At 51.9% G+C, this 13,086-nt stretch overlaps 6 protein-coding genes across 6 annotated transcripts; 4 read left to right on the top strand and 2 right to left on the bottom strand.

Annotated features, from left to right (window-relative positions):
• Positions 1-27: 27 nt before the first annotated feature.
• FIBRA_08466 (uncharacterized protein) lies at positions 28-705 on the top strand (the record flags this gene model as incomplete). The annotated part of the gene is made up of 3 exons (XM_012330114.1): positions 28-190; positions 247-305; positions 382-705. 3 exons carry the CDS (start codon positions 28-30, stop codon positions 703-705), a joined length of 546 nt encoding a protein of 181 aa, XP_012185504.1.
• Positions 706-1,732: 1,027 nt separating this feature from the next.
• Positions 1,733-3,914, top strand: FIBRA_08465 (uncharacterized protein; the record flags this gene model as incomplete). Its single annotated transcript, XM_012330113.1, has 8 exons — positions 1,733-1,928; positions 1,995-2,389; positions 2,449-2,518; positions 2,566-2,750; positions 2,799-3,213; positions 3,264-3,431; positions 3,481-3,844; positions 3,899-3,914. The coding sequence occupies 8 exons, from the start codon at positions 1,733-1,735 to the stop codon at positions 3,912-3,914; spliced, it is 1,809 nt and encodes a 602-aa protein (XP_012185503.1).
• Positions 3,915-5,544: 1,630 nt separating this feature from the next.
• Positions 5,545-6,826, bottom strand: FIBRA_08464 (uncharacterized protein; the record flags this gene model as incomplete). The annotated part of the gene is made up of 4 exons (XM_012330112.1): positions 5,545-6,433; positions 6,485-6,565; positions 6,620-6,726; positions 6,779-6,826. 4 exons carry the CDS (start codon positions 6,824-6,826, stop codon positions 5,545-5,547), a joined length of 1,125 nt encoding a protein of 374 aa, XP_012185502.1.
• Positions 6,827-8,809: 1,983 nt separating this feature from the next.
• On the top strand, positions 8,810-9,963 carry FIBRA_08463 (uncharacterized protein; the record flags this gene model as incomplete). The annotated part of the gene is made up of 3 exons (XM_012330111.1): positions 8,810-8,821; positions 8,881-9,002; positions 9,057-9,963. The coding sequence occupies 3 exons, from the start codon at positions 8,810-8,812 to the stop codon at positions 9,961-9,963; spliced, it is 1,041 nt and encodes a 346-aa protein (XP_012185501.1).
• An 823-nt stretch (positions 9,964-10,786) lies between these two features.
• On the top strand, positions 10,787-11,569 carry FIBRA_08462 (uncharacterized protein; the record flags this gene model as incomplete). The annotated part of the gene is made up of 1 exon (XM_012330110.1): positions 10,787-11,569. The coding sequence occupies one exon, from the start codon at positions 10,787-10,789 to the stop codon at positions 11,567-11,569; it is 783 nt and encodes a 260-aa protein (XP_012185500.1).
• An 812-nt stretch (positions 11,570-12,381) lies between these two features.
• Positions 12,382-13,059, bottom strand: FIBRA_08461 (uncharacterized protein; the record flags this gene model as incomplete). Its single annotated transcript, XM_012330109.1, has 3 exons — positions 12,382-12,705; positions 12,782-12,840; positions 12,897-13,059. The coding sequence occupies 3 exons, from the start codon at positions 13,057-13,059 to the stop codon at positions 12,382-12,384; spliced, it is 546 nt and encodes a 181-aa protein (XP_012185499.1).
• Positions 13,060-13,086: the final 27 nt, after the last annotated feature.

The following is a 13,086-nucleotide window of genomic DNA, read 5'->3' as shown; positions in this document are numbered from 1 at the left end:
GCCATCCAGGAGGACGCTGCCCGGGCAATGTTCGATGTGAACTTCTGGGGAGCGATGAACGTCAGCAAGGAGGCGCTCCGCGTGTTCCGCGAGGTGAACAAACCGTCCGGTGGACGGCTCCTCCAGGTCTCCTCCATGGCAGGGCTCGTAGGTGGACCCGCTCTAACGATATACCACGCGAGCAAATTTGGTACGCGTCGTTTGTGCGAGCAAATCGCTGAGTGATATGCTGATATTTCCATACAGCACTAGAGGGCCTTAGCGAGTCTATCGCGGCAGAAATCGACCCTGAATGGAACATCAAGGTAAGCGTCAAGGCCGCTGTGGTGCAGGGAATGTGGGGAATGTGTTGACATTGGCCTATTCTCGTGTGTTCGCCAGATAACGCTCATTGAACTGGGCGTATACGACACGGGCGGTATCGATCGCATCGTCGCGATGCCGTCGCATCCTGCATATACCCAACCAGGGTCAGCCGTCATGGCATTCCGAGGGTTTCTCGGCAACCGCGATGCCTTGCGCAACACAGGCGACCCTGCCAAGGCCGCTGCGGCGATGTACAAATTGACGACTCTGCCAAACCCCCCACTCCACCTGCCGTTGGGGAAAGACAGCGTCGCGGCCGCGCGAAGCAAAGTAGCACAGCTTGCGGCGGAAACGGATCAATATGAGTCGTGGTCAGAGGGATTGAAGGTTGGTGAATGATCGTGAGAGCTGGCGGCGGCGGCATGGTATCCGTGTTTACACTCAAAGCTCTCCTAGTTACTTACTATTTCAATCCGTGATGCAACTTCAACTAAGAAGTTGCTTCGTCCAAGCATTGCAATGCATGTACACTTCGTACGGGTGGCCTTTCAGGCCCATGTTTGTCCCAGATAGATAGCAGATCCCCGAGGCGAGTATGCGGTGCGGTTGATATGCAGAGTGTACCCTTGATGGGCTCGAAGCATACTCTCTTGATGCACTACGCTGTCAAGTATGTGTCAGTGGTACATAAGCAAGAGATATAAGATGTTGAATACCGAGGCGCAATCGTGTGCGGCCGTACTTCATTTGAGACAAAGACAATTTCAACTAAAATTAGAGATGCAATACGAAGTCTCAGAGCGACAGAATAAGTGGCATCGGGATAGAGGAAAGTCGCTCGTTAGATGCTCTAACGGCGCGTTCAGGATTAAACAGATTCCTGAAAAAGAATATGCTAATTTTTATTGTATTTTCAACAGATAACCGGTGAGCAAGTGGAATGTTGACGGACGTGCGAGACGTAATGAGGAGACGTAAAGCCCAGAAGATGATTATGCGCCGTCGCGAGTATCGCGAGTGAGAGGCCAACAAAAGCGATTATGCCGCTCTGGGCATTCACGTACACTGTTTCGAATAGTCGTCACATTCAGAACATTGGTTGCGCAATTCAACAGTCGAATCGCTACGACCCGCCTGGGAGTAGTAAGAGGCAGATCTCATAATGGAATATAGATCTCGTACCTGGCACTCCACTCCGCGTCGGGAGTACGACCAGCCGCGGTCAAAATTGGCATTTTAAGAAACATCGCCAGCCCCTCGACGCGGAAAGGGACGATTTGATGTCAGTCCGACCTGCGTCCGCCCAGCCGCCGGTCGCGGTATGACGGCGATGCGATTTCCTCTGCCCTTCTTTACTGCTGTGCGGTCGTTTCCAGCTGTTCTCCTCATTCTTCAATTCAGTCTCTGAGCCCCTTGCAGTAGCGTCATGACCACTCCCATCTACAACAACTCAGATGTCCTCCAGCCGCAGGCCGGCCACAGAGGACCCAACGATTCCGCAGTTGTATTTTGGGTCGACATATTCTTGGTCGGCATCCTTGCTCTTTTCACTCTTATGCAGCTCCCTCGGATTCTAGCACGCCTTACCAATACAGAGGAGGCAAGATTTGGACACCTGCTGTGTAGGTTGCCTTCAGCTTGAGTCTCGCATAGTTTGAAGCATTCAAACTCACATTGAATGTATTTAGATACCTCTCAAGACCTCTCACGGTCCCGTTTCACCAGTCTGAGCAGTGCTAATACCATGTCTTCGCACGCCCCCCTCTTTCGGCGTCCAAGTGCTGAGGAAGAAAAGGGTGTTCAGCCCATCGTAGTACCCCGCCACATTCCTTCATGGACAGCTGTGCTGCGGCCCATTACTACCATTCTCCGAATTCCATTCATAGGCAGGATCCACTTCGGCGGTGGCCTCCTACTGACCGGCTACTTTGTAACTCTCCTGTTTGCTGGAGTTTATAAGACTAGCCTTTTCATGAACCAAGTTAGGCCAGGCTATGTCGCTGTGTCGCAGATTCCCTGGGTCGTGGCCTTTGCGACGAAGAACAATATAATCAGCTTTGTGTCAGGTATCGGATGGGACCACGTACGTCCAATAGACTAGCGCTTTTAATCGGGCTAACATTCTACGTCGTCGTTGTGTAGCTGAATTACATTCATCGTTTTTCTGGCCGACTGCTAGTCATCGCTGCTAACGTCCACGCCATCGGTTTCAGTGAGTAGTCATCTTATACCGTCCCGATAGTTCTCACCTGCCATTAGTATATCGATGGACCATTGCGGGGAGTTTTACCAAACACATCTCTCAGACGCGCTACACCTGGGGTATGGTTGCTCTCGTATCGGTAGATGTCCTGTTCTTTTTCTCTCTCGCCATCTGGAGACAACGGGCACACAACATTTTCTTCCTCTCCCATCTTGTGGCATTCATACTGTTTTTGGTCGCGGTGAGCTTTGTATTTTCTGCATTAGAAACATAACTCACTGCACAGTAGGTATGTCTGCACATGCCCAGTATCCTCTCCTACGTCTTGGCCGGCGCTGGAATATATGCACTTGATGTGATTCTTCGCGCATTCAAAACACGCGTTACTACTGCGCGCATATATGATGTCCCAGAGCTTTGTGCCACTGCAGTCGAAGTGCCATCTCTCAATGCGGGCTGGCGCGCAGGCCAGCACGTCCGGGTGCGTGTACTCTCTGTCGGAATGGGATGGTATGGCTGGGCAGAGGCACATCCGTTCACCATTGCAAGCGCCAGTTTGGGCACGACGCGGCAAGGTCTCGTCCTCTTATGTAAGATAGCGGGAAGGTGGACACAAAAATTGTACCAACTGGCAGCTGACGACACGCGGAAAGAAGATGCAGGTGTCGGCATCAACATCAGGGTGATGGTGGAAGGGCCTTATGGTCAGTTTTGTCGATGCTTCATAATATTCAAATTACTTACGGCAATGCAGGTGGGCCGGGAAATACGATGATGTCAAGCTTTTCTGGAGCATTCATGATCGCAGGAGGGAGTGGGATCTCGTACGCGCTAGCCGCAGCTGAAGAATTACTTCAGAAGGCAGCAAGAAATACGAGCAGTGTAACCATCTTGGATCTTATCTGGGTAGTCCGTCATCCAGGTGAGGCAGATGTCATAATTGATGAGCGTAAATCTCACCTTCCTTACAGAGGCGCTGGCTCCATACATTCCTATCTTTTCCTCCCTCATGGCACTGAGTGTGACGACAACAACCGCTTTGCAAATTTCTATTTTCTACACGCGTGCGGAGACACACGAGCACAACTTCAGCGCACTTGAAGTTCCTGAAGGGATTACGCTCAATCCCGGTCGACCAAGTGTGGCGCTGCGGTTGCAGGATCTCCTCAGTCGTACGCGCAATGCGACTCTCCTTCCAGGATGTGGTAGCAAGCCCAGGGGCGTTTTCGTTGGCGTGTGTGGTCCTGGACCCTTGGCTGATGATGTCAGGAGAGTGATCGACAATGTCGAATCTGGGGAGCAGAGAGAGTTGGGCGGCATTGAATTGCATGAAGAGTAGGTACTATTGGTTCTTGCTCTCCGACATTACTGATAAAAATCATCTGGCAGGATCTATGCTCTGTAGCATCTGGGCCTTGACTGACCTCGAAGCGTGGCGGAAAGTTATTCGTAGATTTTAACGAGGATTCCTCCCAGAACATATTGTATGCAGCTTGATAGCAAACAATGATGGCAATCATACTGTTTCTCGCAGACGCAAAGATCAGGATAGCGCCATTCTGCCAAGATGTCGAGAATCCACGACAGCTGTCAATGTAAGTGATCGTCCGACCACAATGGTCACTAGTTAGAAGGGAATACAATAATATGTGAGCTGACGCTAAAGAGTGGCGAAGACTTTTGGATCCAACATACCTAGAGTTTGAGGGGCAATGGCGGTTGCCACGTTACCTGCCCCGCTATATCGAGGCGTGTCATTTGCTGTACTAGTGTGTACACAAATGCAGCGCAAGAGTGCAATTAAAATATATGCCTATTGCAGCGTTGAAAAACATACCGTCGAGCCACCACGATGTTACGCAGTAATTTTGCACACAGAATCGTAGATGGTGAGATGATAGAGTGTGACGATCAGGATTTCCGCGGACGTGTTTGGCCTTGTTCGATTGTGGGCAAAGAATTCAAAACGACATGTCGAGCTCAAAGGCAGCGCCGCTTCAATCGAGGTAGCAAGCGTATGCGGAGTTTCATGCACTTCGATGGTCTGAAGGCCACTCAGGATCGTCTGTTTAGACGACGCCTTTTATAAATCGAGTCCGCGCTCATAGATTAACTTGGAGACGTGAACGCAAATCAACGACATGAGCCTATCAAGTATCATTATATACGTACTCACTAGAATCGGGACCTGTACATAGGAAACAAACATTGTGCGCATCAGATACAAGAGCTCTTGCTCGCTCAAGAATATTCTCGCCAGAGCATGAGTCCATGCCGACATAAGAAACTTTGGTGATCAAAATCGGATGTAGGCAAACAGGGTGTGTGGCGAGCGGCTGAGTGCGCCCCCACCGTCAGACCGCTCTATAAGTTGAATTGGCGCCCAGAGATGCCACCCACGTGATACCATGTTGTCCGATTTGAAATTGGGTAGGGCGCCTGACTGTGGCGCCGGCACACTACGCGTCAAGGAGCCTGGAGCGCAGCAAGTCTGCAACAAGCATCTAAGATAACAATTTACATCGTGAAAAATAGGCTAGTGTACATTATAGAGATAGCTAAGACCTGTGGAGAAGGCGAAAGAAATAATTTAAGGCGCAGAACGGGCGCGGGCAGATCTAGTCTAACGATACAGCATGAGTTCTATGTACAGTAATGAGCAGGTATTTTGGTCCGCAGGGATAATGTCGCAGACTAAAACATATAGATATCAGCGAAGCAGGTCGGCTGAAGGGGTTCGAGACCGTCGCTGGTAGAAAAGCGCGGTGTGCACTGGAGTGCGACTTGAAGGTCTGGAGCTAGATATACTAGCTAGCGGTTGAGGGACGATGACAGATACCAGGCAGCGAATATTCCGCAGGGCGAGGCAAGATGACTGCAATGTCCGATGTCATGTTCGAGGAGCCGTGGCGCTCGAGTAGGGTTGAAAGAACCGAGTGCGGGCTCCAGACAGGAGAGGCCAAGCAGCGAAGAGTTTCGCAAGGCTAGGACAACATAACGATGAAGAGCCGAAGGCTATACAAGCAAGACCCCGTTCACAGGAGCGACACCCCGAATTGGTCATTAAACCAACCATCCAAGACATCCAAGCCCAGCTCAGGCTGGGTCGGGGCGTAAGGAAGAGTTGATCCGGTGCATGGCAGCGACTGATAAGAGTCAAGCATAGGCGGCGCAGACGGAATATCATTACAGTCTTGAGAGACGCTGTACAGGGACTGCATCGGGTCGAACTGAGGGAACGCACACGCCATATGCGTAGAGAAAGACGGGTCCCAGGTAGGAGCGATCGACGTCGAAGGCTGGCTTAGGGATAGCAGGGGATCGGCGATCCCATATTGATGCCAGTCGAGCGCAGAGGTAGGTTCCGACTTTGGGATAACTTCTGGCAGCTGAAGATCTACTGACAAAGAGTACGACTGCATAAGGTCAAGTTCGGGCACTAGAGTCATTGAAGGCTGGGAATGGCCTCCCAGGGGGGTAGGTTGAAAAGATTGTTGAGGCACAGACCAGCCTTGAAGCAAAGTATTTGATGCTGCGGAAGAGACAGTATCCTCAGCATGCCAGGAGAAATACATGGCTTGAGAAGCATCCTGAAAGCCGTCAGATTCATGGAGGACAGTCGGCGGCAAAGGTGCTGAGGCCGGTGCGCTGATCGTCGGAGTCGAGCATACGTCCCTCCGATCGAAAGAGTGATCGGTGGACGTAGGCGATGGTATCCCGTACGGACTGTATCTCTTCGACTGCTTCCTGATGCGTGTGGATGAGGGCTGTTTGCCCAGCTTCGTCGTGTCCTTTGGTGAATCAGTGCCAGTAAGGATGGGGGCAGCCCTCGCAGCGGTACACGCTTTTTTATGGCGTGAAAAGGAACCAGCGTCACCAGTGACAAAGTCGCAATGAGGGCAAAATTTGTCCTTCTTATTCAAGCTGTGAACAAATAAGTTTTACTCTCATGGCGGTGCGAGAAGCGTTACATACTGTACGTTCCGATAATGATTCATCAAGTTAGACTTTTGAAGGGTAGCCGTAGTACATCCAGGCCAATCACACTTGAAAGATCTATCCGCTGTTATATCAGAGGTCGGAAGCACACAGACGATGCATCACACGTACTTCTTGAGCTTTAGTTCGGGGGGTAGATGCACGTTGAGATGCCTTGAGAGGTCTGCGCGTCTTGAAACTAACTTGCCACAGGTGGGGCAACTAACACTCCCTGATTTCTGCACCAAGATAGTTAGTGGGAGTAAGCGAGAAACAGAAGTGATGCCTTACCTTCGATTCGGACGATGTTTCGGTAGAGTCTTGGTGTTGGGACTTCATGAAGGGCGGTATACTCGTGTAGGAGGACAAGAGGGTGTGTACGAGTGAGGCAATGTGTGCTTTGACAAGGGGAGGACGACTGTTGAAGCGGAGGGGGAGGTGGATTGGATGTTCAAAGCGGGGGGAGGGGGCCGAATTTATAGCGGCGGACGGGCTGTCCGGCGAGGCACAAGCCACGATGGAAGGCCTGTCGATCGTGTTACGCGCCCGTGGTTGGGCCGCCCGATTGATTCCTTCCTGTTCTGGCAGAAACAAATAGAGCCAAAGAGGCCTCAGGCAGTGGCATTGTATGGCACCCTTTGGTTTTGACCAAAGACATCTAAACACCTTCCATCTATAGTAATTCTGAGTGGCTCACATTCTTCCGCCTTTGGAGCGAGTGGCTCACCTTCTAAATACGTCAAAATTCCCAGTGGCAATGTTTGGTGGTCTTTTGGCTCCCGCCAATTTAGGAAAACTGGGTGGCTACCTCGTGGCTACTCAACGCCGGGTGTCCGGTCCGTCTCTGGAAATGAACTGAGATTTAACAGGGAGGTGCTCTATCTGAAAATGAGGATAATGTTGATGTGAAACCGTTGATTCGCACTTCAGAGACACACATTATAGAAGATGGATTACTCACGTGGTAGTATATTATGTTGCGACCTCAACGGGAGACTGGAAAATATTGTCCAACCAAGTCGGCCTTGAAGTCACTATCTGCCCAAATTGTGCCCAAAAACCAGCATTGCATGAGTATCGTTCTCAACTCTGATGCTACAGCATGGAACTCTCCGTCACATGAGATTAAAATGCAGAAACTAACCGGTCCAGGATTCTGTGTGGCCTGACTGATGGTAACAATCAACGGGCGGTACGCGAGGTCATACGCAGGCAGGCAGATTTGAGTGTCGTGAACGCTGTGTTGCGAGCACTTGCCTGGCATCCAGGGTGGCATTTCAGTTACCCTTGATGGAGTACGAGACTGGCTAGTGACTGGCACGTGGAAGCGCACACACCAGGGCATGTTCGATGTGGGCAGCGGCCCCTAGAGATGAGGGGGTGTGACGCATCTGGTCTGGGAGAGGAAACAAACTGCTTTCGTACAGCAGCAGGCGGGTCGGCGCGGTCACGACAAGGCCTTCGTGGGTGCGATGGGATGGCTGACTAGCGTCAGCGCGTTGCTGCAAGCTGAAAGGAGGGCACAGCGGCTGCTGGATGTTCAGGGAGCAGAGCGATGAGGAGGACGGCGACACAGGAGGTGAGGAGACGGGCGATGAGGAGAGCGTCGTGTGAGGCTCTGAGAGAACGCGCGCGCTGTCCGTCCTCGATTGGGGTTGAGAGGAGGGGAGGGCACAGCAGCAGCTGAGCGTTCGATTTGACCGTCTTTCGTGGCTGCAGGCGGCCGTAGGTGTTTGGTGTGCCAGCGACAGGTGGTGAGAGTAGCGGAGCAATGAGAAGAGCGTCGCCGCCGGTCCGCACGTCGTCGTCGCCGTCAGGCTCGACTCATCGCGGCCGAGCGGCGCTTGACCGGCCGGATCCTGAAGGCCTGGCGACGGGGCGTGTATTGAGTTGGTGACATTTCTAGGAGGATCACCAACACGATCACCGGGCCACCGCGGTACCCTGAGGTATATTCTGTATACGAGGTCAGCGCAGTCCACCACATCTGACTGCAGAAGTCAAGAGACCAGAACGAGAGAGCCTAGCCACAATTGAGCATTTTCGCCAAAGGATGTATTGCCAGCGATCCATGAAGAGAACTGAGGAAACTCGAGGAGCTGCAATAAATAACAAGACCATACTTCACTGATGTCAATTTTCCGGATAAGTGAGTGTCTTGTCCGGCATTGTCCGAGCGTTGCGAACCTGGCTGAGGCCGCCGCTGAGCAGTGATTATCAAAACAGCGCTCACAGTGATTGTGTGACTCGGATAAGATCGCAGCAACTCGACTCGGACGGTGAACGCATTGAACGCGAGCTTGACTAGCTGGACTATTTTGGATGAATATTCAGGTGAGTGAAGCGGTTCAGGTCGTATTTGCTCGTTTATGATATCCTCGCGAGTTGTGCAGGCAGACATCCCATCAGCGAGATTGGATGTGACTCGTGAGCAAGCCCAGCGAGTCCTGAACCACCATTGCGATGGGTCTGCGCCGATATCTTCGTTCGAAGAACTTTTAGACAAGGGGTTTAGGTGAGTTCTCGTTCTCAAATCACTGATAGAACAGATATTACAATTGACTTGTAGTGCGTTCACCCCGACGAAGACGTATGTCCTCCTGCTTTCCGACGGTTCGGCATACGTCTTGAAAGTATCCCCACCGTCTCCACCAGCGAGCTCGGAGACCTACGCACCCAACTCTCTGTCCGCGGAGCACGCATTCCTACAGCTCCTCATCAAGCAGACGAGCGTCCCGCAGCCCACTGCGCATGCACTCGACACGTCCCTCACCATTGTGCCGTACCAGTACCTGCTCCTCTCCCGTCCGCGTGGTGTCCCTCTCTCACATGCGCGCACCAGCGGCGCACTCACTGCGCGGCAGGTGCTACTGCTTGAGCTCCGTATCGGTGCATACCTCAAGCAGCTGCACGACGTGCAGAACGACTGGTTCGGCCTGCCCACGCAGGAGCACGACGGGCTGTACAGCTGGCAGGAGGCGTTCACGCTCTCACTAGAGTCGCTCCTCATGGATGCGCAGACGCGCGGGGTGACGCTGGCATATGAGAACGTGCGTCGGTACCTCTCGCGCGCGATCGGCTCCTTTCTCTTTGACGACTGCGAGGTCCCATCGCTCGTGTCGTTTGCGGGAGATGAGGACACGATCGTCGTGGATCTTGAGGCGCGCGAGGGGGACGAGGTGCCCATCACGTCGTTCCTATCGTTCTCTCACGCACTCTGGGGCGATCCGCTACTGGAGACGATACTTCTAGACCCCAGCGCTGCGCTGATGGAGGGATACGGCGGTACGCTGATAGTGTTCACGCGCCAGAAGACGAAGCGAATGTGGTATACGCTGTTCTTGGCGTTGATGGTACTTGTACAACACGCGCAGCCCACGGGTGCGACGGGACCGCACTACGACGATAAGGTCGAGTGGGCTAGACGCACTCTGGATAAATGCGTGGACGAACTGAAGGATGCGCCGTGCTATTGACATGGCTGTATGATAGGTAGTAACCATCTTGAATGTCGTACTTACTTGATTTCTAACACTTCTTCACCCTTATTCCTCAATTGAGTGTGAAGCTGATAGCAGAACCCGGCCGGTTCCAATGGGAGCTTTCTAACCAATCAGATTCCTACACAGCGTTTCATTCTTGTCATCGACCAGTAAGTCTGACATTAGCCCCACTTGTGACCATCTTATTCATCAATCCGATTGATTCAATTACCATTAGTCCATAACGCTTGCACGGATGCGGTCTTTAACTCGTATTAAATCTGAAGATTAAGGTACATTTCATCCAAGTTGATCACTATGCAATATAACGGCTACTAAAAGCACTCAAATGATCGTCTAGATGTATGGACCACACACTTGCGATCATAACGATCATATCACATCCATTCCTTATTTTCCTTATTTAGCCTGCAGGGAAAATAGTATTGACATCTGAGACCCTGTGAATATGCTCCACCTCGGATGCACCACGTAGGCCAGGTGAATTTCCACTTGCTCTCTGCATCGTCGAATTGGCGCCAGAGTCTTTTCTCCTGGGCTGATCCGGCCTGATGAACACCGCAGGCCGTTAGGCTGTCCAGTGTCAAGTCATATGTATATCTGTTGTGAGAACGACCAACTGTTATCACCTTCTCCCACTCTCAACTGCCTCCCAGCTTCGCTCCCCAATTTATAGTCGTCCCTCCGGCTCTGCATCAGCAAGACGCATAAGAGGGTGCTGGTCCGTCAATATAGCTCACTGAAAGCTGACATCTAACGCATACCTCTATCTAGTGTGAGGACCACGTTGCTCGAGATGTCGCTTTATAAAATTCCTCTACTCCTTGCGAGCTATGGAGGTACCTACATTTCCTTAACACCCCCGAACCCGCCAATCCCGCAGAACACGAAGGCTAAAGGTGTCTCTTCACGGGAACGCGTATTTTCAGCTGTCGTTCGAAGATATAACGGCCTACTCAAGGTGCTGTATTTTCTCTACGCATGGCTCATCGTCGGCCTAAATGATCGTCGGCCTGGACAGATGGTACTCAGCTCCGGTGCCCTCCTGGAGGTAGCTGTAATCCTCGCGCGACAGTGGCCTTCGCATCCCATCTCACAAAAGATACTCACCGCACTTATCCGCGGCCCCGCCTCGCTCGCTGACCGGATTGAACTGTCCCCGATGTTCTTCGCTGGCTGCACTGTTTCTACTATTTGCACACTCATTCGATACAGATGCTACCGGGAGCTCGGCCGCTTGTTCACGTACGAGATGTCCATCCAAAGCGAACACAAGCTCGTGACACAAGGGCCGTATTCCGTGGTTCGCCACCCGAGCTATCCAACTGTGATTGCTTGCGTTGTAGGGCTGGGCATGTGCTATGCGGCGAAGGGGTCCTGGGTGAGGGAGTGCGGGGTCATGGATACGACATCAGGGCGGGCAGTGGCAGGGTTAGCCACCATGTTGTGGGCATATGGCTCATGGAACGCCATCGCGCGCACATCCGATGAGGATGCACTGCTGAAGGCGAAATTCGGCACTCAGTGGGATGAGTGGGCAAAGAGGGTGCCGTACAAGTTGATACCGTTCATTTATTGATACATACGAGGGAGTAATAGATGACTGTAATGCTTTGCGGTTTTGGATCAAAATCCCGTGATAAGAAAAAGTGCCAAGGCTACGTCGTCTAGTACAGTCATCTATCACTCCTTGGTACGCTATCACTCCTTGAAACGGTGGCTGCGGGAGGACGCAATTATCAAAATCTTGCCTCAGAGTTTTTGTCATAGTGTTCCTATATTCATGACCTCTCCGTACATATAATTGCGAGCAGAATATCGCGAAGTGGAGTGCCTAGGTACGAGATCTATTATCCGATATGAGATGTGCCTCTTATTATTATCCCCAGGCGGGTTGTTGCGACTCAACTGTTGAATTTTGCAACAAATGATCTGAATGTGACAATTATTTGAAACCGTGTGCGTGCATGCCCAGAGCGGAGTAATCGCTTTGGCTGGCCTCCCACTCTCTAATTTAGGTGTATTTGTCTTTTCCTCAAATGACGTACGACCGCACACGATGGCACTTTGGTATTCAACGTCTTATAGTTTTTTGCTTGTGTACCACTGACACATACTTGACAGCGTATCGCATCAGGAAAATATGCTTCGAGCACATCAAATAGACGCACTGTGTATATCAACCGCATCGCATACTCGCCTCGAGGGTCTGCTATTTACTTGGGACAAACACGGACCTGAAAATGCCACTCGGTCAGAGTGTTCATGCATTGCAATGGTTGGACGAAGCAATTTCTAAGTCGAAATCGCATCCCGGATTGAAATAGTATGGGAGATACTCCAGTGTAAACACAGACACCACGACGCCGCCGCCGCTGCCAGCTCTCACGATCATTCACCAACCTTCAATCCGTCTGACCACGACTCGTATTGATCCGTTTCCGCCGCAAGCTGTGCTACTTTGCTCCGTGCAGCTGCGACACTGTCTTTCCCCAACGGCAGGTGGAGTGGGGGATTTGGCAGAGTCGTCAATTTGTACATCGCCGCAGCGGCCTTGGCAGGGTCGCCTGTGTTGCGTAAACCATCGCGGTTGTCGAGCAATCCCCGGAATGCTGTGATGGCTGACCCTGGTTGGGTATATGCAGGATGCGACGGCATCACGACGATGCGATCGATACCGCCCGTGTTGTATACGCCCAGTTCAATGAGCGTTACCTGGCGAACACACGAGAACAAGTCAAGGTCAACACATTCCCCGCATTTTCCGCACCACAGCGGACTTGATGCTTACCTTGATGTTCCATTCAGGGTCGATTTCTGCCGCGATAGACTCGCTAAGGCCCTCTAGTGCTGTATGGAAATATCAGCATATCACTCAGCGATTTGCTCGCACAAACGACGCGTACCAAATTTGCTCGCGTGGTATATCGTTAGAGCGGGTCCACCTACAAGCCCTGCCATGGAGGAGACCTGGAGGAGCCGCCCACCAGCCGGTTTGTTCACCTCGCGGAATACGCGGAGCGCCTCCTTGCTGACGTTCATTGCGCCCCAGAAGTTCACATCGAACATTGCCCGGGCAGCGTCCTCCTGGATGGC

This window comes from Fibroporia radiculosa (genome assembly GCF_000313525.1).
Source record: "Fibroporia radiculosa TFFH 294 genomic supercontigs, scaffold386, whole genome shotgun sequence".
In the NCBI taxonomy this organism is placed as follows: domain Eukaryota; kingdom Fungi; phylum Basidiomycota; class Agaricomycetes; order Polyporales; family Fibroporiaceae; genus Fibroporia; species Fibroporia radiculosa.
The sequence above is the reverse complement of the archived record's forward strand: the minus strand, read 5'-3'. Positions and strand labels throughout refer to the sequence as shown.